General features: G+C 43.9%; 1 protein-coding gene across 1 annotated transcript in view; it reads left to right on the top strand.

The window, feature by feature from the left end:
• RIMKLA (ribosomal modification protein rimK like family member A) overlaps positions 1-26,751 on the top strand; it is a 40,440-nt gene extending 13,689 nt beyond the window's left edge. Inside the window, exons 2-5 of the mRNA XM_033226863.1 lie at positions 5,129-5,359; positions 10,218-10,304; positions 15,990-16,193; positions 18,723-26,751. Coding sequence (XP_033082754.1) covers positions 5,129-5,359; positions 10,218-10,304; positions 15,990-16,193; positions 18,723-19,213 — 1,013 coding nt within the window. The 3' untranslated portion in view covers positions 19,214-26,751. The remainder of the gene's footprint in view (positions 1-5,128; positions 5,360-10,217; positions 10,305-15,989; positions 16,194-18,722) is intronic.

Below are 26,751 nucleotides of genomic sequence, written 5' to 3'. Positions count from 1 at the left end.
CTGGCATACCAGACATCCATTTAGTATTGAAGCTTTCTTTAGTGAATCCAAGGATGCACACGTGTGCTCACATATGTGAGTGACATGCGTGCACAGGTTGGAGGGTGATGACTTATGTATCGGCTTTGTGTAAATGCAAAGACATTTATAGTCAAATCTATTCCAAGGATCTGTATTATAAGGCACCTTTAATTTAAACGAGATAATATGTGAAAGTTCTTAGCAAATAACCTAAAACAATAGATGCTCAATAAAAATCTTGTCCGAATTCTAATCTGAACTATAGCACCTTTTATTATCCATGCCTCTGTTTCCCTCTATTGGTGTGATCATTGAGAATGGTTAAGTTTTAGAACTCTGCTTTCCAATAAAGATTTGTTCATGGCTGAAGCTATTTCTCTTTATCATAAAGTGCATTTCTTCACTATTGCACATACAAATACGTAAGTCTAGTTATGAAAAATTTTTTGTGTTTTTGAGACAGAGTTTTGCTCTTGTTGCCCAGGCTGGAGTGCAATGACGCGATCTCAGCTCACTGCAACCTCTGCTTCCCGGGTTCAAGCGATTCTCCTGCCTCAGCCTCCCAAGTAGTTGGGATTACAGGCATGCACACCACCACGCCCAGCTAATTTTTGTATTTTTAGTAGAGACAGAGTTTCACCGTGTTGGCCAGGCTGGTCTTAAACACCTGACCTCAGGTGATCCACCCGCCTTGGCCTCCCAAAGTGCTGGGATTACAGGCAAGAGCCACTGTGTCCAGCCTAGTCATGTAGAATTTAATTGAACCCAATATATGAGTTAGAAAAAACAGACTCTGTTCTTTGGGAAAAGTTATCCTGGTTTTCTATCTTGTTTTTAATACATTAAAATATTTCCAAATATAAATAGAGAATTCAAAAGGAAATCAGAAGACAATTACCCACAAAAGTAGATTATTCTTTTTTAGAATATAGAGAAAATATTATTTTGGTTTCAAAAAGTTGATTTTAACTGGGTTGGCAATTGGTCACTGTCCTAACTTGTTTGAGGGCTGATCTTTTTTCCACTAATATTTTATTGACCTGTTTGGGGATAGAGTGGTCATTTTAGTTTTTTTTAAGTGGTTTGAGGCTAAACATAATAAATCTCAAGCCCAACCCATGAGTCTGGGAGACCCCAAAATATTCCGGAAACAACTAGCTGCCTCTCCCTCTCCCCAAGTTAAGGTGATACCTAAGAGCACTAGGGTATTCAATCACGTGGAGTCTCTGCTTGGCGGGCATGAGCCTCTGAGTGTTGAGGGCTTTCCTTCTGTTGACCAGCAACCAAGCAGAGCCCTGTCCTTCCTGGTATCCTGCATCAGCTCTTCATTCCCTTGACTTGAGGTCCGTAGATTGCAGCGGAAATGTTAAGGATCCTGGGAAAGGTGATAGATTAAGCTCCATCCTGTATTAGGTTCATTAGGTCCTTTTCTGAGCGGAGATGTTAATGGTGAGAGGGAGATTGCTTACGTGGTTAAAGTCTCAAAATTTACAGACAGTTTTGCCAAGGGCCAACCTTAAATCCAAATTGTCCTTGGCCATGGCTGTGTAGAACTGTTGCTCCCACTGAAGCCACTATGAGCAGCTGCTGCTTGTCTCCTACTACTAGAAATATGATGGCAGTGACAATGGCAAAGAGTAGGGGGCATGTGAAGTTGCCCATGGCAAGAATGTCAGAGCTAGGGCCAGGCGCAGTGGCTCACGCCTGTAATCCCAGCACTTTGGGAGGCCGAGGCAAGCGGATCACAAGGTCAGGAGAGCAGCCTGGCCAACGTGATGAAACCCTGTCTCTACTAAAAATACAAAAAAATTTAGCCGAGTGTGGTGGCAGGCACCTGTAATCCCAGCTACTTGGGAGTCTGAGGTGGGAGAATCGCTTGAACCTGAGAGGTGGAGGTTGCAGTGAGCTGAGAACACGCCATTGCACTCCAGCCTGGGCAACAAGAGTGAAACTCCGTCTCAAAAAAAAAAAAAAAAAGAGCTGTGTCAGTGGGCAAAGATTGTGATTAGTTTTGCAACTGTGTCCCTAAACCTGTCACGTCCCTCTCTGCACAGGGCTGGACAGCCAGCATGCACAAGACCTGTCTAACTGCTTAGTAGAGCCTTTTGGGCTACACTTTAACCCATTCCATTCTTCATTTATTAAAGGCTTCAGTTGGAATGAGCCAGGCCCAAAGATTTACCTTTGGAGAAGAGAAATGAAGTCCTGGTAAGACTTCCTAGGTCTATGTGAATCTGCTCGTTGAGGCTGAGTTGTCTCTGTCCACTTGTGGTTGGCATTTCCAGAAATGATTGAATTCTTTTCTTCCCATTTAGAAGTTTGTTTGTCTGTGGTCTCATGTTGGGATTTGAAAGCCAGACGTTTTTGCTGCTTCTTGTTTCTCTAGGTCATGTTTCTGTTGTAAAGCTGTTTTTCTTGTGAGGTGGTAAAAATCTCCATAAATTGTCCCTACTTTGCTTAGTAGAATGTCTGTGTAGTAATAATGCTAGTGCCTTACATATGTATAGCATTTTATAGTTGTCAAAGCATTTTCACATATATTATCTGACTGTGTAATGTTGTCCTGGGTGTTCTGTATTTACTATCTTAAGCCACTTGAATATTTTTCTTTTTTCTCCAACCACTTTTGAGGCTGCTACACATGGTTTACTTTTACCTTTCCTATTTCCCCCAAGGGCTGTAAGTGGCAATGGAATTTTTCAAAGAATAGTAAAAGCATCTAAAAGTGATACAGTTTTCTGACGGCAAAGTGAAGATAACTTGGATGCTCTTTATAAATCATCCCTGAGAATTAGGTTCCAGTTCCTTGGATTCACACGATCAGTGGAAGTACAAAAAACAGTTTATTGTAATGATTGTACCTACGCCTCCCCTTTTTAATCAGTGAAATATCTCCTAGCATGGGGGAAAGGGTGCAATTCAGAGCCATAGAATAGTTTTGTGGGTGTTTTGTTTTTCCATCTTTGTGCTTAGAGTTTTTGTATTGATATTATTCATCACCTGGTGGAGAAATTGTAACTTCATTAGCACCCTTTTCCCCCTAGAATTATGTGGTTATGCAGTATAATATCACTTACGAAATAGAAGGTGCTTTGGGTTAAAGCCTATAAAGTGTCTCTGTAAATTGTGTTTTAAAGGTTTTTTTTGCCTGGGCACAGTGGCTTATGCCTGTCATCGCAGTACTTTGGGAGGCCAAGGCAGGAGGATCACTTGAGACCAGGAGTTTGAGACCAGCCTAGGCAACATAACAAGACTGCATCTCCCCAAAATTTTTTAAAAAATTGGCCAGGCATGCTGGTGCACACTTGTAGTCCCAACTACTTGGAAGGCTGAGGTGGGAGGATCGCTTGACCCTAGGAATTAGGGGTTGTGGTGAGCTGTGATCATACCACTGTACTCCATCCTGGGTGACAGCAAGATCCTGTCTCTAAAAAATAAAATAAAATAATATCATATATTCTTTAGAGCATTTTAGAGATTCCTTCTAGGTTAATTAGAGCAGACCAAGTATAATTCCTTGAACTAGCTTCTCATTGCCCTCCTCATTCCATATCCTGTCTGCATCATTCCATCACCAGATTCTGGGTACACCATAGAGACCTAGGTAATGACTTAGAGTAATACAAGCCATAGGATGTCAGGACTGGGAGGGACCAAGAGAGTTGCTGTGAACCCGTCTTACCCTTACATGCTGTCTTATAGCATCCTTGAGTGATGAGCCTTGGCCCTTACATCCTAAGGGAGTGGAAAAGGATCCGTTTTGTTGAGCCCAGATCCATCTCCCTGTAACTTCTATTCAATTCAACAAACATTGAGTGCCTACCACGCAGCAGGCACTATTCTAGGTGCTGAGGATCCATCAGTGAACAGGCAAAATAATGCTCTTACGGATATCTCTATCTCCTGGAGTTATAGAAGACAAGCCAAGTAATTCTTCTGCACTGAAGCCCTTCAGAAACTTGAAGACTGTGCTCATGTTCTTCTGAGTCTTTACTTCAAGTTAATATTCCTATTTAACCCAGTGGAATATAGCGCATCACGTCTGCAAAGTGGATCGGTTGTCTTTGGATGCATTCTAGTTTTCTTTGATATTGAATTGAACTGATTTTTAGTAGATGGATTTTTCAGAAAGTTTTTTTGTTATAAAGTAATAAGTACTTGGAGAAATTTTGGAAAATACAGATAAGTATAAAATATAAAGAAGAAATTACCTGTAATTCCATTACCTACTGTTAAGATGTTGGTGTATTTCCTCTAGCTGTTCCCAACTTGTATCTGTTTATATAGTTGAGGTCATAATGCATTATTTATAATTTTGTATCCTGTTTTTTCACTTAACATTGACATTTGTGCATTATGTTGATAAAATCATTTAAATGGTTGCATAGCTGGGCGCAGTGGCTCATGCCTATAATCCCAACACTTAGGAAGGCCGAGGCGAGTGGACTGCTTGCGCTCGGGAGCATGAGATCAGCCTGGGCAACATGGCGAAACCCCATCTCTACGAAAAACACAAAAATTAGCCGGGCATGGTAGTGCATGCCTGTAGTTCCAGCTACGGGGGGGTTGGCAGTAGGAGGATTACTTGAGCTTGGGAGGCAGAGGTCGCAGTGAGCCAAGATCATGCCACTGTACTCCAGCCTGGGTGACAGAGTAAGACCCTGTCTCAAAAAAAAAAAAAAAAAAAAAGGCTATATAATCTTCCAATCAGATATATACCACAAAAGATTGGTAGGGATTCCTGAAGTAGGTTAAACTATTTCCTTTCATTAAGCCTTCAGCCTCCCAAGCCACCACACTTTGAGTCATGTTTGTCCTATGGGAAGGAAGGTGACTATATATCTCCTGTGGATTCTTTTAACCTAGATTATTCTTGATATGCTTTGTTTCTGCTCATTCCTTTGTGTTTCCTCATGATCATGCTCTGCCCATTTGTTTGGCATATAGGGTTGCCTATAGAGTTTCTTTGTACACCAGGATGTCCAGAGGGCCATTTTTTGAGGCTCTGTTCCTGCTAGATTCAGTCTTGAAGAGTCTGTTGGAACCATTTCTTCTGGTGGACTAAATGATAGCAGGCACAGCACTCACTGTTGTCCTTGAATTGCAGGCCTCCAGTTAAACCAGAAGGCCCTCACCACCTTCCCGGATGTAGTGCTTGTGCGGGTACCCACACCCTCAGTGCAGTCAGACAGTGACATCACTGTCCTGCGACACCTGGAGAAGCTGGGCTGCCGGTTGGTCAATCGCCCACAGAGCATCTTAAATTGCATCAACAAATTCTGGACGTTCCAAGAACTGGCTGGACATGGGGTTCCCATGCCAGACACCTTCTCCTATGGTGAGTCAGCTTGAAATATCTTCCCAAACAACGTGCATCTCTGTTTTCTTTCCCTAGAAAACTTCTAGTATCTTTGTTGGTTTTGAATGTGAGTCTGTTAATTCAACATCTTGGCCTATCTGAAATCTTTATCCCGGCCTTTCTATCTGAAAGTGCCTTGGAGTCTTCCCCTCTGTAAGTCATTTATTAAATATATATCTGGTACACACGGTGTGCCAGGCAGCATGCTAGGCACTGGGCTACAGCAGTAAGCAAGAGGCTCCTGCCCTCAAGGCATTCCCAGTTCATCAGAGGCAGAGGACAAGTAAACAGGCAATTTCTGAGCAATGTAAAACGTGCTGTGATAAGAATCAGTGCAGAGCGGTGCAGGAGTACATAGGAGAGCTCCCAATGGCGTTTAGACATTGAGGAAGGCTTCCTAAAAGAGCTAACATAAGCTAAGCTGAAGTTATCTAGCTAAGCGAAGGGAGATGGTGGGAGGGGGGTAATGTAACGAGAGAGCAGAATATAGAAAGACCCAGAGGGGAATGACCCCTGATGTGTTGGTGGTAATCTGAGCAGTTTATAGAATGTTAAGCGAGATACAGCTGAAATATAAGGCTGGGAAGACAAGAGGGCGCTACATACAACGTGTGAAGGAGATGAGGGTTAACCCCGAGACTAACAGGAAGTTCTGGGAGGGCTTTAATCAGGGAGGTGGCCTGATAAGAGTTATAGTTCAGAAGATCACTTTGGCTACACTGTGGAGGAGGAATTGGAGAGGGGCAAAGTAGAGACGGGACAAGTAGCGGTAGGTTTTTAAAATAATCCAAGTGAGCAACGATGGTCTAAACTCACGGTGGGAATGAAGATATGTGAACAGAGTCAGGAATTGTGAAGGTTGTAGAAATAATAGAACATGATGATTGATTTATATGGAGAGTTTGGAGAGAAATTAAGAGTGACTGGGTTTCTGATTTGAGCAACCAGAGGTGAAAGCAAACATTCGCTAAGACTAGAAATGTGGAGGAAAGAAGCTGATTTGTAGGTAGGAGGTGAAGGATTATAGGGGAGAGGCGATTTCAGTTTGGGACGTGATCTGTTTGAGGTGTCTGTAGTACACACAAGTACAAATATTTAGTAGGCAGCACACAAATGAATCTGGAGCTTCTCAAAGAAGTGCAGACTAGGGAAGTGGAGCTGGAAACCTTCATTATGTGAGGTGAAGTCCCAGGAATGGATGAGAGTACTCAGGGAGAGTATGTAGGAAGAAAAGAGGGCTGATCTGTTCACCTAAAATGGTTAAAATGGTGTATTTTATGTATATTTTAACACCAACATTTTTTTTAAAAGAAGGGAATCCGTTAGGGCAGTGGCCCCCAAGCTTTTTGGCACCAGGGACCAGTTTCATGGAAGACAGTTTTTCCACAGATGGGGGTGAGGTGGGGGAGGATGGTTTCAGGATGAAACTGTTCACCTCAGATCATCAGGCATTAGTTAGATTTTCATAAGGGGTGCACAACCTAGATTCCCCCGCATGTGCAGTTCATAATAGGGTTTGAGCTCCTATGAGAATCTAATGCCGCTGCTGATCTGACAGGAGGTGGAGCTCAGGCGGTAATGCTTGCTCACCTGCTGCTCACCTCCTGATGTGCCGCTGGGTTCCTAACAGTCCACAGTCTGGAATTAGGGCCTGGGGACTCCTGCTTCAGGGAACGGGTGCAGGAAGAGGAATCTGTAAAAGAAACTAATCACTTGAGCCCACCCAGGAATTCAAAGCTGCTTTGAACTATGATCATGCCATTGCACTCCAGCCTGGATGACCGAATGAGACTCCATGTCTTAAAAGGAAGGAGGGAGGGAGAGTGGGCAACTTGAGAGGTGAGAAGAGAAAGAAGAGAGATCACAGAAGTCAATGGAGAGTATTCCAAGATGGATGGTGTAATCAAGAGCATTGTGTGATTCCAAAAGGACAAGTAACATAATGTGACGTGTCAACACTGATGTGTGTGTTGGGTTCAGCAACGGGGAGTTTAATGAATACAGCTTCAGTTTAGTGCTGGAGAGAGGGATGAGGAAATAAATGGGAAGTGAGGAAATGGAAACAGTAGGTTTCTATAACTCTTTCCGTAGCTCAATGGTAGGGATACAAGAGTTACAGTTAAGGGATGATGCAGGGTCAAAAAGCAGGGACTCTATTTGCTTATGATGGAAGAGAATTGAGCATGTTCAAAATGCTTATGAAATTAGGAATTGGGAGGTTGAAGATATAGCAGAGAGGGTGCAAGATCCCTGGGGAGGTGAGAAAGGGGGTCTAAAGCACAGTGGGGCAGGGATGGATTACCAGGACCTCTCTTACTGCATTGTAAAGAAAGGAAGAAAGGATGGCTAGAGAGAACGTAAGCTTATCAGCAGGACGGCAGGAAGCTGGGAGTTCCCTTCTTAACAAAACATCCTCTTCATGAAGATGCCCCTAATTACCTTCATGACCTCATTTTCTTTTTTTAAAAAATCATTAGCACTCTTGTAAACTAGGCAGGTCTTGTTAGTATTCTAGAGTATTTTGCTTTGCCTGTGGTAGGCAGAATAATGCCACTCCCACACCCTGAGATACCCATGTCCTAATCCCTAGAACCTGTGATTATGTTAGGTTATGTGGCAAAAGGGAATTAAGGCAGCAGATGGAGTTGGTTGTTAAGCAGATGACCTTAAGTTACGGAGATTATTCTGAATTATCCAGGAGAGCCTAATGTTGTATGTGTCCTTAAAAGTGGAAGAGGAAAGCAGAAGAGAGAGTCAGAGGGAGATGTGACCGAGGAGGAAGAGCAGTGATGCCTTGTGAGGACTCTACCTGCTGTTGCTGGCTTTGGACATGGGAGAGGGCCATGAGCCAAGGAATGTGGGTAGCCTCTAGAACCTGAAAAACGCAAGGAAATAGATTTTCCTCTAGAAAGGAATGCAACTGGCTAATCTTCTTCTTCTTTTTTTTTTTTTTGAGACAGGGTTCTGCTCTGTTGCCCAGCGTGTACTGCAGTGGCACGATGTGGCTCACTGCAGCCTCAACCTCCTGGGCTCAACTGATCCTCTCACCTTAGCCTCCTGAGTAGCTGGGACCACAGACGTGGACCACACACCCAGCTAATTTTTGTACTTTTTGTAGAGATGGGGTTTCACTATGTTGCCCAGGCTGGTCTCGAACTCCTGAGCTCAGGCAATCCACCCACCTTGGCCCCCACAAAGTGCTGGGATTCCAGGCATGAGCCACCACACCTGGTCTTGGCTAACATTTTTTTTTTAGCCCAGTGAGACCTGTGTTGGACTTCTAACTATACGGAACTGTATGACAATAGATTTGTGTTGTTTGAACCACCAAGTTGTAATTTGTTACAGCAGCGAGAGAAAAATGGTGCACCACTGTACCTACAAAACACATCGATCCAGCACATTTTTGAGAACTAGGAAGTGAATGAAAAGGACCTCTGAGCAGCCCAAATATGTGTCACAAACTCCAACAAGCGTTGAACCTTCCTCTCTCACTTCATGAATGGGAAAGCCCTCCAGATTCGTGTGAAACCTAGTTTCCCCTCTGCTGGAAAAGTCATCTCACAAGTTGCTTTGTTCTTTCCACACCCACAGCAGAGAGAAGCAGCAAAAGAGACTTCTTTCTACTCTATACTGACAGCAGTGAGAAATCTTAGTTGACATCTGACAGCAAGGAATGTGACAAACCACTAAAAAACCAGGTTCCCAAACTAGAAAGTGCACTAGTTTGGTGCCATTGAAAAGGTGGCAGATGTAGTCCCTTGGGGCATTACAGTGCAGTCATTAATGTTCATGACATTGACTCTATCAAGAATATGTTTGATATAGTATATATAGGAACCCAGGTTCATAAAACAATTTAGAAATATTTTCATGCACATCATTATTCATATTTTTTAAAATTAAGGCTTATAGGAGTATGGTGGAGCCAGTTCAGGCTTCAGAGTCGTACCTTAATTTTGGGTGAGACAAACCCCCAGGCTTGGTTTCTTCGAGTGTTGATTTTCTATTGCTCCATAATGAACTTCTAAAAACTGAGCAGCTTCAAATGATACCCATTGATTACCTCATAGTTTCTGTAGGTCAGAAGTCTTGTCATAGCATAGCTGGGTTCTCTGCTTAGGTCTCCTTAGGCTGAAATCATGGTGTCAGCTGGGGCTGTGGTCTCACCTGAAGTTTGGGGTCTTCTTCCAAGCTGCCTGATTGTCGACATCCAGTTTCTTGTAGTTGTGGGACTGAGTCCCCCACTTCCTTGCTAGCCATCAACTGGGGACATTCTCCGCTAGAGGCTGTCCTCAGCTCCCTGCCGCATGGCCTTCTCCACAACATGGCAGTTTGCTCCTTCAAGGCCAGCAGAAGAGTCTCTCTGTTTCACCACTTTTTTTAAAGGGAATCTGATTAGGTCAGGCTCACCAAGGATCATCTCCCTTTCAGTTAACTAAGTCAAAATCACAGGAATCGTATCCCAACATATTCACTGGTCCCTTTCACACTTAGAAGAGGGGATTATACAAGGTGCATACACCAGGGGGCAGATATCTTGGGGTTCCACCTACCATAGTCATTGTAAAGGGAAAGGTACCTACCTGTATGATTGTTATAAGGATTGTGAAGCCTTTACCACACAGAAGGTACCTGCTAAATGTTGGTTTCCTTACCTCTCTGCTCCCACCTTTTACCTTGCAGGTACGTAATGTGTGTCTGTTGAATCAAATGGGTTTGAATGGCCTTAATGAGAGAGATGAGGCCTCAAGAATTCCTACAGAGAGGCAGGGCTGGGGTGACCACTGCCTGACCATCAGCCTTACCTTCACTGACTTTTACCTTTTCTTGGCAGGTGGGCATGAAGACTTTTCAAAAATGATCGATGAAGCCGAGCCCCTGGGCTACCCAGTTGTGGTGAAGAGCACACGAGGCCACCGGGGTCAGTGCCACCTCTCCAGGGCTTCCTGGGTAATCAGCCCACTCAGGCTGCTCCTCTGCCTGGACAAGACATTCCTCAAGTGCAGCTTAGAAAAATGGAGCTCCCCTTTGAGGAGCTTGCAGTGTCTCTTCCTCTTTGTCCTTTGTTCTTGCTTTTGTCAGATCAGGCTCACCTCTTCCTCGAACCATTGCAGTCAACTCCTGACTTACTGCTGATCGGTTCCCCTAACTCTGCTGCCAGTGCCTCTTCTGTTCTTTTTTTGAAGTAATTTCTCTGAAACATAGATCTATTCTTGACACTCTCTCGCTGAAAAACCCTTCCAAGACCCTGTGCTGCCTATTAGACAGAGTCCATATTCCTCATCAGGAAACTGAAGGCCCTGCACGAACAGCCTCAGCCTTCCCTTGCAGCCTTCTGTGGCCACGTGAACCTTTCATAATCCATTCCAGACTACTTCTCATTCACCACGTAGACCATGCATTTTCCCCTCTTTAAGCGTCTGCTCTTTTCCCTTCACTGAGAATGCCATCTTTCTCTGCTCACTTGGTCAACAACTTCTGCTCATCCTTTAAGGCCAGCTCCAGATGTCATTTCTTTTCCACACACATCCCTGGTCTCCCTCCCTGCCTTCCAGACAAAATTAATTGCTCTTCCTTTTTTGTTTCCATAGCATTTTGTATGTGCCTCTGGCAGAGTGCTATACTTTGTGACAGGTACAGGTTTATATGCCTGCTTCCTTTACTAGACTGCAAGCTGCTCGGTGGGGACCAGATCCTGAGCGTCTGTCTCTGTAAGGCTTACTGCAGTGTTCAGTGCATCGTAGGGACTCAGTAGGGACATCAGCAACAGAAAGCAGTCCTCCTGTAGTACATGAGCAGGTGCCTCATCCGGATACCCAGGTGGCATGCTTACACGCTCCGGGCATCTGGAGTGAGGGAAGGTCACCCTAAATAGATAGTAGTGAGCAACTACTATGGTATAGGGACTATGCAATAGAAATGAACTAGACAGCACTCCATCCTGGGTGACAGAGCGAGACCGTGTCCCCCCCCCCGCCAAAAAAAATAGAACTAGACCCAGTCATTGATCTCAAGGAGCTCAAATGTGTAGACACAGTTGCATTGCAGGGTGATCACTGATATAGCAAGTATGCCCAGGGGTCTGTTTGAGCCTACAGGAGGGAGGGGACAGTTCTGCCGTGAAGTCTTCACTGGAAGAAAAGGAGACTTCAGTGGAAGTGTAGAATTTGAATTGGAGAAAGTGAGCGAGCAACACATGGAAGCAGGGGTAGGCAATGCAACCCGTAAGCATAGACGAGTCATGTTGAGGAGCAGAGAAAGGAGCTTGGGTGGCAAAGCGGGGCTCTTAGTGCTATCCAGATATGCTACTGAGCTCAATTTCAACCAGCCTTTCAACTAGTCATTTTTATTGTGGTAAAATACACATAACATAAAATTCAAATATTTATTGAGTGCCTACAAAATGCCAGGCACTATTCCAGGGATACAGATAAGAACAAAAGTTCCTGCCCTCAAAGAGCTTCCATTGTAGAAAGGTAAGATAGCAAACAGAAATTAAATATAATACATAATGTTTTATAAATTTAAAAAATGGAAATACAATTCACATAAAAAATGTACCAGTGCAAAGTGTAAAATTCACTGGATTTTAGTGAACTCACTGTGTTTTACAACTAACTACTTAATTTCAGAACGTTTCCATCACCCCTGAAAGAAGCCTCATATCTCGTAGGAGTTAGTCCTGATTGCCAGGTCCCTGGCAACCACTGACCTATTATTGATAGTACTTTCTGGGTGGCTCAAGCCTGTAATCCCAGCACTTTGGGAGGCCGAGATGGGCGGATCACAAGGTCAGGAGATCAAGACCATCCTGGCTAACACAGTGAAACCCCGTCTCTACTGAAAAATACAAAAAACTAGCCGGGCGAGGTGGCAGGCGCCTGTAGTCCCAGCTACTCAGGAGGCTGAGGCAGGAGAATGGCGTAAACCCAGGAGACAGAGCTTGCAGTGAACTGAGATTTGGCCACTGCACCCCAGCCTGGGCGACAAAGCAAGACTGTCTCAAAAAACAAAAACAAAAACAAAAAAACCCAAAATAATAATAATAATAATACTTTCTGTTACTATAGATTTGCCTGTTTTGGCTATTTTATATGAATGGATTTATACAGTATGTGGACTTTGGTGTCTGGCTTCTTTCGCTTAGCATGATGTCTTCAAAGTTCATCCATGTTGTTGCAAGTAATGCTAGTTTATCTCTTTTTGTGACTTAATAATATGACTGTTGTATGGCTGTACCACATTTTACATTTCCACCAGCAGTGTTTGAGGGTTCCAGTTTCTCCATATCCCCACCATCACTTGTTATTTGTTATGTATCTATGTATGTTTATTATAGCTATCTAGTGAGTGTGAAATGGTATCTCATTGTGGTTTCAACTTGCATTTACCTAAAGACTAATGATGTTGAACATCTTTTCATGTGCTTTTTGGCCATTTGTGTATCTTCTTTGAAGGAATGTTTTTTCATATCCTTTGCCCACTTTTTAACTGGGTTTTTACTCTTTTTATTTTCAAGTTTAAAGGATTCTTATATAATGTAGATTCTTTTTTTTTTTTTTTTTTTTTGAGATAGGCTCTCACTGGACTGCAATGGTGTGATCTTGGCTCACTGTAGCCTCTACATCCTGAGCTCAAACAATCCTCCTGCCTCAGCCTCCCAAGTAGCTGAGACTATAGGCATGCACCACCATGCCTGGCTGATTTTTCATTTTTTATAGAAATGAGATTTTCTCATGTTGCCCAGGCTGGTCTCAAACTCCTGGACTTAAGCCATCCACCCACCTCAGCCTCCCAAAATGCTGGGATTACAGGCATGAGCCACTGTGCCCAGCCATATAATGTAGATTCTAAGTCTTTATTAGATATATAATAACATGTTTGAACATGTTTTTCCCATTCCCATAGGTTGTCTTTTCATTTCTTGATATAGTATCTTTGATGCACAAAAGTTTTTTATTTTGGTAAAGTCTGACTTGTCTATTTTTGTTTGTTTGTTTCCATGTGCTTTTGATGTCATTTCGTGCTTGCCTAATCCAAAGCCACACAGATTTACATTTATGTAGCCTTCTAAAAGCTTCATAGTTTTAGCCCTTACCTTTGAGTCTTTGATCCATTTTGAGCTAATTTTTATGTTTGGTATGAAGTAGAGGTTCAACTTTATTCTTCTGAATGTGGATATCCAGTTTTTCCCAGTACCATTTGTTGAAGAGCCTGTTCATTCCCCCACTAAATGCTGTTGGAACCCTTGTCAAAAATCAGTTTGCCATGTGCGTGAAGGTTTATTTCTGGGCTCTCAATTTTATTCCATTGATATAGTTCTATCTTCATGCCAGGCCACACTGTGTTGATTACTGTAACTTTATAGGAAGTTTTGAGATTGAACCCGTTTTCCCTCAAGTGGGATTAACCATCCTTGTTATAATGGCTTCCTAGTGCTAGCATGAAGTATAAGTGAAATAATAAAAAATCAAAGTGCTTGGCACTTAGTACATGATTAACCAATCTTACTGCCTTTTTCTCCTTTTTTCCTTCTTGCCTTAAAACTGTAGCTCCTTTATTAACTGTAGACTGACCTCCATATTAGAACTTCTGTACCCGAAACCAAGAAACCCAGTTCCTATCTCTAGTCCCCATCTCTGCTGAAAATCCTACCTAATGTCTGGAGAACCCAGTGTATATACCTGAATCTCAGCCATCTGTTGCCACAAGTCAGATCTCCAGATCTCCTGGCATCAGATGTGTATCTGCTTGCCCCACACTCATTGATTGAAGACAGGGAACACTGATGCTGCATCGTCCACACCTGCTGGAGCCTCTCCATTTTCCTCTTGTGACCCCTTGCTGGGTCCTATCCAACTTCCCTGACATTGACACCCACTTACCTGCACACTCTCCTGTCACCTGCCACGTGGCCATCTTCAGATCACGTGGCCATACTCCTTCAGCTCTGTCAGGTGTCTAGGGTCCAGTCATCTTGGGAATGATTGCATCCTGGTTATAACATGTTTTGGAATTTACTTTTCAGTTGTATGTACTACTAGGGACTGGTTTGTTTGTTTGTTTTTGAGATGAAGTTTCGCTCTTGCTGCCCAGTCTGGAGTTCAGTGGCACCATCTTGGCTCACCAAAACCTCTCTGCCTCCTGGGTTCAAGCGATTCTCCTGCCTCAGCCTCCTGAGTAGCTGGGATTATAGGCATGCACCACTATGCCCAGCTAATTTTGTATTTTTAGTAGAGATGGGGTTTCTCCATGTTGGTCAGGCTGGTCTTAACCTCCTGACCTGAGGTGATCTGCCCATCTCAGCCTCCCAAAGTGCTGGGATGACGGGCATGAGCCACTGCACCTGGCCCAGGACTGGTCTTTTTATTAAGACTTCAGAAGAGTTCCATTCCTTGTAAGATGGTGACACAAAGCTTAGGAAAACCACCTCTTTGTTCCATATTTGCTGAAAAGAATGCTCAGACTGGGCATGCTCATGTCAGATTTGCAGAGCAAATTTATCAGAACCCCTGCTCAGGTCTGTTAACTAATATATCAATGGAAAAGCCGATGTTGGCCGGGCATGGTGATTCACACCTGTAATTCCAGCACTTTGGGAGGCTGAGGCAGGCAGATTACTTGAGGCCAAGAGTTCGAGACCAGCCTGGCCAACATGGTGAAACCCCCGTCTCTACTAAAAATACAAAAATAGCAGGCGTGGTAGTGTGTGTCTGTAATCCAAGCTACTCTGGAGGCTGAGGCAGGAGAATTGCTTGAGCCCGGGAGGCGGAGGTTGCAGCAACCCAAGATCATGCCACTATACTCCAGCCTGGGTGACAGAGCGAGACTCTGTCTCAAAAAAAAAAAAAAAAAAAGCTGATGCTAAATTATTACAAAAGTGTAGGTGATTTGAACAGAAAATAATTTAGAATCAAGAAGGAATGCTTTCTGCAGAGATCAGTAGAGGCATAGGCCATTCCTTTCAGAATTAAATGGGTATAGCCAAATAATAACTTTATGTCTACAAGGAAGGATGCCTGTCAGTGGTTCCCTCCTTTGAGCTCCCACAGAATTATGCATAGACCTCTCTTGATGTTCTATCACTCTGTGCTACCTTTTTTTTGGGATCTCTCTCCATCCAGACTTGGAATTTCTCTAAAGTATGTTCAATAAATTATGTTCTACAAACATTAATTGACATCTGCCCTGTGCATCCAGCCCAGTGTTAGGTCTGAGGAGTTTTTTAAAAATGAGTTAGATGTGGATCCTGCCTAATCAGCATCCTGGGGGTGATGGCAGATGCTAATTAACTGTTTTGGGGACTGAATTGATTAGATCCTTGGGATTCTATTTTGGCTCTTTCTCTGTGTTTCTAGAATAATCATTATGTCATTTCAAAAAGAGTGATGGTGGAGGGAGAGGGTATTAGGACCTGAGGAAAGTTAAGGGAAAGTAAGGTTCCATGGTCATTTGATAAGAAGCAAAAGTCTAGCAGAGAAATAGAAGGGACCAAAGTGAGGCAAGTTCAGAGAGAACTGATGACTTGATGGACAAGGAGGCCAGATGGCAAGTACAGAGTCCAGAGCTTCTCTAAACCCTTTTCTTGCTCTTTCTCTTCTTAAAGGAAAAGCTGTTTTTCTGGCAAGAGATAAACATCACCTCTCTGACATCTGCCATCTGATCCGCCACGATGTGCCCTACCTGTTCCAGAAGTACGTGAAGGAGTCCCATGGAAAGGACATCCGGGTGGTGGTGGTAGGGGGCCAGGTCATAGGCTCTATGCTTCGCTGCTCCACTGATGGACGGATGCAGAGCAACTGCTCTCTCGGTAAGGTATAAAAGCACAGGGTTTCATTAGGGTATTTGGACCCATTCACCAAATGTGTATCGATCCCTACTGTCTTGTCAGACCCTCTGCTAGACACCAGGATCTCACAGATGAGAATGAGGAACAACCCCTTTCCTATGGCAGCAAGCAATCCTGGAGGGGAGCATATGAGTATAAGCGCTGTGGCAGAGGTCAGACAAGGAGTGTCAGGACATGGAGGACTGAACCCTCTCCTCTAGGTGTTAAGACTTAAAAAGGGAGTGACATGAGGACCAACATTGGAGAAAAACTCCCATCTGGGTAAAGGATGAAATGAAGGCATAAGATGGGAGGCAGGGAGGTAAGGCTTGAAGCTGTTGCAACAGCTCAGGCAGTCAGGCAAAAAATAATAGTAAGAGTCTAAAGTGATGACAGGAGAAATACCATATTTTCCTTTTATATTTTAATGGAAGTGTTTTCCTTTCCTTTTCTTTTCCTTTTCCTTTCCTTTTGACAGTCTTGTTCTATTGCCCAGGCCAGAATGCAGTGGCATGATCTCAGGTCACTGCAGCCTCCACCTCCCAGGTTCAAGCGATTCTCATGTCTCAGCCACCTGAGTAATTGGGATTATAGGTGTGTACCACCACACCTGGCTGATTTTTGTGTTTTTAGTAGAGACACAATTTCATCATGTGGGCCAGGCTGGCCTCAAGAGATCTACCCGCCTTGGCCTCCCAAAGTGCTGGGATTACAGGCGTGAGCCACCATGCCCAGCCCATTTTCATGATCATCATGTTTAGTGCCAAAGTATTGAACCTTGTGTATTATCATTTTGACTTTTTTAGTTACCTTACAAAATCCACTGATTAGTAACCATGTGGCTTTATAATTTATCCATGTTGCTTTACTTGGTGAGCTGTTTTAAAACTGTTTTATAGCCTTTTTTAGATACAGTGTCATAGGTGGGAAGGGACATTGTTAAGGTAAAGACACTAGTTATTGGACCTGAGAATACAATTCTTAAATCTTTCCAAAGAGACTAACTGGAGACAAATCTGAAGTCCTAGCTTTTTAGCAAAGTAAGAGCAATCAGTCTCTCTGTCCTTGGTTCAGGATTTTGTCTCAGTCCTTTCCATATCTCTGGGTTTTTTTTTTTTTTTTTGGTCTATTGAGGCATTTTATTTATAAATATTAATATGTATTACATCCCTAGAAAAATAATCCCAGGATTTTCCCATCTGTGTGTTTTCATCTTACTTTTTCACAGGCCATGATGGCCATGATGCTAGCTGAGGTTGTTAGTACAGTGAAACCAAACTGATGGAATGGGAGCAGATTATTCTGCCATTTTCTGATCTTCAAGTTGCACATCAGACTGGGGCCGTTCACTCCCCACTTGTTTAACCTGCCTGTGAGGTTCACAGCAATTTTCCCAGCTCTGTGATCATCAGTGATTTCAGATTTGCGAACGTAACTATGCTTTGTCATCACAGTTAGAAACCAGATGATGACTTTGGAGCATGGCCTAGTAAGAACCTGGCGTTTGCCTCTTTTCGGCATTGGTGATGCTCTTGAGAGCATCAGCCAGGACATTGACGTGCACCATTATGGCAGCACAGAAAGACGGCAGAAGGTGCCGTCTCTCTTCTTAAAAATCAGTAAGTTGTGGCCGGGCATGGTGGCTCACACCTATAATCCCAGCACTTTGGGAGGCTGAGGCGGGCGGATCACGAGGTCAGGAGATCGAGACCATCCTGGCTAACACGATGAAACCCTGTGTCTACTAAAAATACAAACAAAATTAGCCGGCCATGGTGGCAGGTGCCTGTAGTCCCAGCTACTCGGGAGGCTGAGGCAGGAGAATGGTGTGAACCCGGGAGGTGGAACTTGCAGTGAGCCAAGATCACGCCACTGTAGCTGGGACTGCAGCACTTGGGAGGCTGGGGGAGGAGGAACCCTACAGCGAGCCACCATACCCACCTAGTTTTATTTTTGTATTTTGTAGAGATGGGGTCTCGGTATGATGCACAGGCTAGTCCAAACTCTTGGCCTCAAGCAGCCCTCTCACCTCAGCCTCCCAAAGTGCTGGGATTACAGGTGTGAGTCACTGTACCCAGCTGGCATTATTATTAATGACTGTAAAATACACTGTTTTTCCCTACTGTGAGAGATTTAGATTATAATTTTTCTTTTCATCATTCAATATGTATTGAATATTTATTAAGTGCCCATCATTTACCTGGCTCTATGATTTGTATTTTAAATAATACTGCCATCAACATCTTTGTGCATAAAGCTTTTTTCCCCCCATACCATAAGATTATTTCCTTGGTAGTGGGATGGCTGGGTCAGAGGAAATCAGCATTTTTAAGACTAGATAAACATTGGCTGTATTGTTTTCCTGAAGGGTGTAGTGATTTCCATCCAGACCTTTTGTGATTAATGATCGAGCCTGTCTTTCTTCCCCTCCTGGGCAGACCCCTGTCTCTTCTTTGAAGAGTCATCTGACTTCTCAGTTGTCACCTTTACATCACTGTGCTTTCCCCACAGGTGGCGTGGGTGTCATGTGCCCGCTGACAGAACAAGGCAAGCAGTTGGCTATTCAGGTGTCCAACATCCTAGGCATGGACTTCTGTGGCATTGATCTCCTTATCATGGACGATGGCTCCTTTGTGGTGTGTGAGGCAAACGCTAATGTTGGCTTCCTAGCCTTCGACCAGGCATGCAACTTAGATGTGGGTGGGATCATTGCAGACTATACCATGTCCTTGCTGCCAAACAGGCAGACTGGAAAGATGGCTGTCCTCCCAGGACTGTCGAGTCCGAGGGAGAAGAACGAGCCGGATGGCTGTGCTTCAGCTCAGGGAGTTGCAGAGAGCGTCTATACCATCAACGGCGGGTCTACCTCTAGTGAAAGTGAGCCTGAACTGGGTGAGATCCGGGATTCCTCAGCAAGCACAATGGGGGCCCCACCCTCCATGCTGTCTGAACCTGGCTACAACATTAACAACAGGATTGCTTCTGAATTAAAACTTAAGTGAATTTTTGCTCTTTGGCAGCATTTAAACCAAATCCTACTGCTTCCCTAGTAGTTTTGAGTGAATAAAATCTGGACTAATGTGATTTCATTTGCACAGAAACTAGAAATCCCATCTGGGCACTCAGCATTTTTTCTAACGATGATTTAAGCAAATGGCCTAGCTTTGTGGTTTTTACAAAGACAAATATAAAAACACTCACCAAGAACAACGTCCCGACTGATCAATATGAGACTGACGTCTGCTGTGAGCACGTGGATATTACAGCCGACTCTAAGGCACTGACCCTGCTGCTGCTGCTTCTGACTTTTAGCAGTAGAACCCATTAACTCGAAATGGCTTATGGAAATATGTACTCAAAAGCAAGCACGGGATGGAAGCATGTGCAGGCGAGCTGGAATGTGACTGCAGTAATAGGTTCTTCACTAAGTGTGTGTGTGACGCTTGGAAAATACACAGTTCAAACACTATTAGAGGATCAATCTCTGCTCCCCATCAATCACCATCTTGACCATATTTCTCCGACACTCAGGATATGGTGTTTTAGGGAGCTTCCTCATTAGCATTTTCAATGAAGCACTTTGTAGAAAGTGAAATTGAACGTTCTTTGACTTCACAGGTTGGCAAATGTCCTGCTTTGTAACTGGGCCTTTCTACAAATTGCTTTGCCACTCTGAATTTACAGACCCTGCTTCAACTAATGTCAGCTCTAGCAGCTTCTTGCACCTTTGCTGCCTTTGGCCCCAGCTGGAAATGCACTTCAGTGAGCTAGTGGCCACACACTTTATTTCTTAAGCGTGCACTAGAATCTAACACCATGGACTTTCTTTTTCAATGGACTCTGTTCACTTGTCATCCAGAAGCCAGTGGGTTTTTACCATAGAAAACTACTTGGAGATCATCATTCTTCCCCTCCTCTACTGAAACTTTGTGTACTGCTTAGCTGTAGGAGGTTTCCTTGTATGAGTGGGTGTTGTAAGTCTATTGAGTAGATGGGAACCATTGGAAACACTCCAATCCCCTTGAAATTCTACTTTTACCTAGGATCCAGACACCTGTCCTTACCCACTTTTCCAAACGGGGAAGACTCAGGTATCAGGAATTATTCATTGCACATTTTGGCGGGGCTAATGTAGATATGACACCAAGTGCTTTTTATTTTAATTCTCTAAGCAGTACATGAGATCTTTCCCTTGGGAGAAATCACAGAGATGGAGTTTTCCATTTCTGCTTATATGAAATATGACTGAAAATAAGCAAAGAATACACTAGAACATATGCACTCAAGAGTTAGCATAATTGGAGTTATTTTCTTAGGGTTCCCCTTTGGGGTTACCTTTGAAGCCATGCAAGGCAAAAGGCCTCGCAACTTTATAGTCAGACCTTGTGTTTTATCCAACCCCTCCTCCTGCCCACTAAGGTAATCCTGAGCTTCATCACCCATTTTATTTAGCAGACTTATTTTCTAATGCTCTTTAGCTGTTAAAAAAAAAAATCATTTCTCAAAAAATAGATCTACCCTTAAAGGACAAAGATTTACCAACACTGAAGACCCTTACAAGTTGACAGTTTCTAAAGAGGGTTCTAGAAATGGTCTGTGTAAGGTCAGTTCACTGGAATAAACATACGTCTTCCCAAGGTGACTACTTCGAAGGCAACACTACCCATTCGGGTGCAGAAATTACTGTACTGATTCTGCCATAAATGTAAAATGTGTATAAAGTTAAGCTATTGCATTTTTTCGTAACACATTTAAATAGAAATTGGCTTTTAAAGTATCGTAGTTAAAACCAGATCTCACCAAGTAATAGTTGTACAATTGACAAATGTTTGGTGCCATGTAATGGACATGTCACACTACACCGTTGTAGTTTAAATGCAGTCCAACATGAGGTGCATGCCACTGAACTGTAACCCTAGTAATGTGTCTTGTACAGTTGAAAAATAATACTTCACCTTTATATAGGTTAAGACATGTACCTTATCTTTACCACTCAGGGTGGCTTTAAAAGACGGACAGCTTTAGGTTTGTTCTCACTGGAACTGGTTACACTTTCTGTGCAAACTTAACCAAGTGATGATCGTCTGGAAGCTGCATTCCCTCATTTCCACTGTTTGGTATGAATCTAGTCTCCCCACTTTATCTAAAAGGAGGCTAGCAGGGCCCCAGCCTGAGCAGAGCAGCTAGAGAGTGCTTCCAGGTTCCTTTGCCAAAGGAGGCCCATTTCCAGCTGTGAGTGACATCTGTAGTCATTGGCTTCATTGCCTGGCACCAGCCCTGTCTAGAAGCAGAGAAAGCTGGATCACAGCTGGACCACAACCAGCCCCAATCCAGGATTTCCCATACCATGCTGGCTGTGGGCTCTGTGAGCCTCAGGCTATACTTGTCACAGCCAGCCACAGGCCTGCTAAAGGAACATGGGGTGCAGAGCCAGAGCCTAGTTCTGGCTCTCTGCTTGAACAGCTGACCTTGTGCAATGACAGGAACTCTATGTCTCCATGTTTCATTCAGATAGAGAAAATGCCTCATTTGTCCACCTCTTTGAGGCTGAAGTAAGTGAGACTGGTGCATGTAAGTTAATGGTAGTAGAACACCTCCCACATCTGGTTTTGTAGCAGTTTCACATCACTCCTTAACAAAGAAAAAGGCCAGGTGGTGGCTCACACCTGTAATCCCAGCACTTAGGAAGGCTGAGGCGGGTGGATCATAAGGTCAGGAGATCGAGACCATCCTGGCTAACACAGTGAAACCCCGTCTCTACTAAAAATACAAAAAATTAGCCGGGCGTGGTGGCGGGCGCCTGTAGTCCCAGCTACTCGGGAGGCTGAGGCAGGAGAATGGTGTGAACCCAAGAGGCGGGGCTTGCAGTGAGCTGAGATTGGGCCACTGCACTCCAGCCTGGGCAACAGAATGAGACTCCGTCTCAAAAAAAAGAAAAAAGCCATACGTTCTTGGCATTAGCACACTAAACAGTGGTAAGGACCCTGAGAAAGGAATGCAGCTTCTCAGAGGCATCACTTCCAGCCAGGGAAACTTAAGACCTGAAAGGAATATGGCTCTTTGTGTATTCAAACAGCCTTCTGGATGTATCGTATATAACCTGAAACTCTCCACTCTTGTATACCAACTAACGAAGTCTTCCTTATGTAACATAGATTGCAGTGTCTGTATATGGTCTTTCCATTATCTGGTAGTAGCATCTTGAAACTGGTCAAAACTTGAATGCCAATAGCTCAGTCACTCAGAATATACGATTCTGCACTTGGGAAAAACGTCTTCATGCTGTTTTTCTGATCAGATATGGGATTGCCAGAATGAGGATTTGGGGCTTTAGGTCTTTAGGATCTCAGAAACAATATAAGTGGATCATAAGCCACTAGTGTCACAATTGCAGGCTCACTGGTTCCAGCTAAAAGGAGATTCCATGACCATGGGGACCAGGAGAGGAGGAAAGGAAAAAGGGAAAGGTCTGGAATAGTTTTGTGAAAGAAAGAAAAAATTGGGATCATTTGGAATTCTAGTAGGAAGGAGGGAAAAAATGGCTCTTCTGTGGGCTGTTTTAATGAAAGAATCATGAATATGTATTGATTAGAGGTAGATGTCTTTGAAGCTATTCTGCATAAAGATAATGAGATGCATGGATTTCCATCCACCCTGGAGAAGTGGGGGAGATGTGCTTCCTCCCTTCTTTAAATCCTGAGGAATGCTGGTCTTGAGAACACCGAATGCAAATCTGGGGAAGATGTAAGCAGCTGGCTGGGGAGTTTTAGGACCGCCCAAATAAAAGCTGACCCTCCCAGAGGCTAATGAACCGGCATACTATGTGCAGGCATAGCCTTAGCAGGTCAGTTTCAGGAGTCAGGTCAGAGAATAAATCCAACCTTAGTCAAGTCACTACAGTTTAGTATTTTCCTCTGCAACTGGAGGTAAGCCTGTTTGCCATTAGTCTGAGTGGATGTCTTGGGAAGGCTCCTGAAAATAGCCATATTTGTCACTGTCCCTAACGTGAATGTTCTTAGATCTGGGACTATTTTTGACTCTACCTCTGAGACTCAAGATCAGTACAGATTGTTACTTTAAAATGTTACCTGGAAGACGATTCTTCTAAGGGATATAATGTTTTAATCTTTTCCTAAAACTAAATCATGCCTCCATTCCAGGTCTATGGCTAGACTCTGCAGCCCTCCCTCCTAAAACCACAGGGCTGAATGTGAAAACTTTCTTTTAAGCCTTTCCATTTCCTTGTCTAGGTACAGTTCCTGTGCCAACATGCACCGTCCCAAGCCCTGTGCTGGCATTCCAACCTGGTTTGGTAATTTTGCTGTGTGATGTTCTCTGGAGTTTCAGGGCCACACTAAGAAAGTCGCTTATGAGCCCCATTTGAGATCATGGAAATAGCATTTTGGAGACCAGTCTAGTCCCCCATTTTATAAATAGGGAATCTTAGTTCCAGAGGCTGTGGTCACTTGCCAGTCAATAGCAAGGCTGGACTCAGGCAATCTGATTCCTCATCCACTTTGGCATGCTGCCGGGGGTAGCTCCATCCCTCCCTGGAATCTAGCACATGCTCCCATCCTGGGCCTACCCTCCGCCTCTTCCCCTTCTGATGAGCCTCTGTTCTGGATCAATATGGTGTTGACGTGCCAGCCGTCAAGGGTTCAGCACTTGGATGGCTTCTAGGTGAGAGCCCCAAAGGCATGTATATTTCCATGATGCAAGCTGGCTCATGGCCCGCATCATCTTTAGACCAGCCAAGACCATTTAACTCTACCCCACACTTTCAGTGGTGGGATGTGAGGAAGAAAGCCCATGCCAAGCTAACTGAAAGCTTATTTGGCTCCAATTCAGCTGATGTTCCCTCACTGCGGAATGTCCTGGAACCCAAGGGTTTGCAGCTCCTAAACCTACTGCATTAGGCACACCCAAAAAGAAATCCTGTTTGATTCACATGCTCCGGTTTCAATCAGCAACAAGGTCAAAAGTTTCCCCCTACTTTCTGTTCCACAGTGTGTCCCCCTTGCAGCCAGACATTAGGCACAGATTCATCCCTGTTGTAACCCAAATGTCAGCTCAGGACTCCCTGCCTCTTGAAATCCAGATAGGTCTGATAACTGGATTCTGGTTCTGAACCTCTACATATCTGTGATTTCTCAGAGACTTATATTTTTGCAGCCACTGCTGACTCCACACTTCTGCTACCTCATTTTAAACAGCATCTTATCCCTGCAATGCATCAGCTGAGACATGAAGCTCAGTTCCCTCGCCCATTTCCACATAGCAAAATTCAAGTGAGTGAGTATGTGTGCCTGTGTGTGTCTCAGTGACGTGGGAAGGAATGGCAGATGCTACAACAGTGCAGACTCGGCACCCCATTTATAGAATGTTCTTTTTATAAACTATGGAGGAATCTCCACTCACCTTCCACTCCACGTGGTCCCTGTCTCCTGTCCTTGGGACAAAGCAGATCCATTTATATTCTGACATACAGCCAGATGGATAGCCATTCCTTTTCTTAATTTGATTCCTGCCAACACCCTTACCGTCACTACTTCACCTTTTACCATGGGTGGCTTATTGAAAGCATTTTCCTGGACAAAGACAGTTCCCTCTCAAGGGGAATTCGAGTGCCATCTCTTAAGGTGATGCATTTTTTATTCTCACGATACAAGCCAGGCATCACAATGACCATATTCACCACTCGTTGCCAGGGGCACGCCTTTTGGAAGGCAGCATGGACTAATGTGAATGGTACTAGTTTGAGTCGGATCCAGTTCAAATCCAGGTAACTTAAAGTTTGTGTGACCCAGGGACACTTTACTTCAACTTGCTAAACTTTAATTTTGTCACCTATAAATGTGATAAACTTGAATGTGTCGCACTTAACCACATGCCTGGCTTTCCATAGGTTCCTTTCCTCTTGCTCCCCCCACTGTGAGGAATACAACCATCGCCTTCTTGAGATCAGGGCTCAGTGCCAAGGGATAAAAGCTGGCAGACAGCAGCTTTACAGCTGGGAAAAAGAGCTGCTGGGGGCAGGGCTGGAGGCAGCTCAAGTATGCTGTGGTTCAGGCCTAATGACTGGAAGGTCCCATCCATCCTTGAGGTTTTATGATGCTGTGTGCAAGATATAGCGAACGTATTTGGCTAAGAAAAATCCTGGAGGAAAGACTGCCTCAGACAACTGGGAGACTGGAAAGCCGACCTGGAAAGCAGCCTGACCTTGGATGATTTAGCACCTGGGTTTTTTGGCTCTTCCTGTATTAGGTTTGCTGGCTTCACATCAAATGGAAGGAGGTGGTGCCAGGGACGTGAATTAAACCTGTCAAATAGAGGGTGAGGGGAGTGCAGAAGGCTGGGGGGAGGGGGGCTGTGTGAGGAACTCTGATAGTCCGACAGCACCATCTGGACTTGGCAGGGATGACAGCCCTGAAATCAGATGGAACTAACCAATAAAGCAGCTAAAATTCTGCTGTCCTGGGCCTATCCGGAGTGGGACTCCCATAATCTCCTATGTAGAAGGAACACGGATCTCCTGTAAGGGGAGAGCTGGGGCCCTTAATCATTCTGCAGAGTTAATAAAGGTCACTGTAGAGGCAGGACTAGGCAGGTGCCTAGGTTTGCTTAGTCCCACCTTGAGGGCTCGAGTTCCAGTGGTGTGTTGAACTGGTCTGCACTGGCCCATGAGAGTGGATTGTTCAATTTTCAGGAATTTTGTAAGCTGGTTGGTAAACACAGCCACAGTGACCATTGGAGATTATATTAACCTACAATTAAAGTATATTAAAAACAGTAATAAATACTCAAAACTCATCACTTCCTAATTATTTTACTATTATCTATGTTCTTGAGGATACTGACATCTATTGTATTCGTATGGTGTGCTACAATATGATGGCGTGCTATTGCACATCTCTTCCCAACCTGACCATTCAGTGACATCCCATCGGTAGCTGGAGAATCGGCCCTACTGAGAGTATTTACACCACAGAGATTGACACACACTCTATATCAAGACCCCCCTCCCCCAGAGCTGGTTGTTAAACATTTATCAGCACACCACTGCCACTGGGCGACAGAAGAAATTGATACACATAAGCACTGAAACATCTTAGTTCCAGGGAGGTAGCATTTGTGTTGTGTTTCTCAGAAGCAAGTGTCCTAGTGTAATGTGCACAAGTGGCATGAAGTTTAACACCTAAAAGACTGCTTCTCTGCTTGTTCTGTCTAACTTCTGTGGTTTTAGCCCTTGAGAAAGATGTTTACTTTGCTACTAAACTTATTAGAGTGATTTGTAAAGTTCACTGTTACCTGTGGGCAGTAGTTCAGTTAAATTCCCTCCAGGAAAGTGGACTGTAGTTTTTCCTGCCCAACTGGCAAAATGAAAATGTGCTGGAAAGAATACATCTTAACTAGGCACTGAAATAGCTCATTTCCAAGTGGTTTATACAGCAATAACAGTGTTAACTTCTCCAACAGAGAAGAAATCATTTATAAATGATTGTTTTGCTGTTTTTGCCTTTTATTAAAGTTATTACTATGG

This window comes from Trachypithecus francoisi, unplaced genomic scaffold (genome assembly GCF_009764315.1).
Source record: "Trachypithecus francoisi isolate TF-2019V2 unplaced genomic scaffold, Tfra_2.0 Lachesis_group12, whole genome shotgun sequence".
NCBI lineage: Eukaryota > Metazoa > Chordata > Mammalia > Primates > Cercopithecidae > Trachypithecus > Trachypithecus francoisi.
Note: the sequence above shows the minus strand (reverse complement) of the source record. Positions and strands in the feature narration are given on the sequence as shown.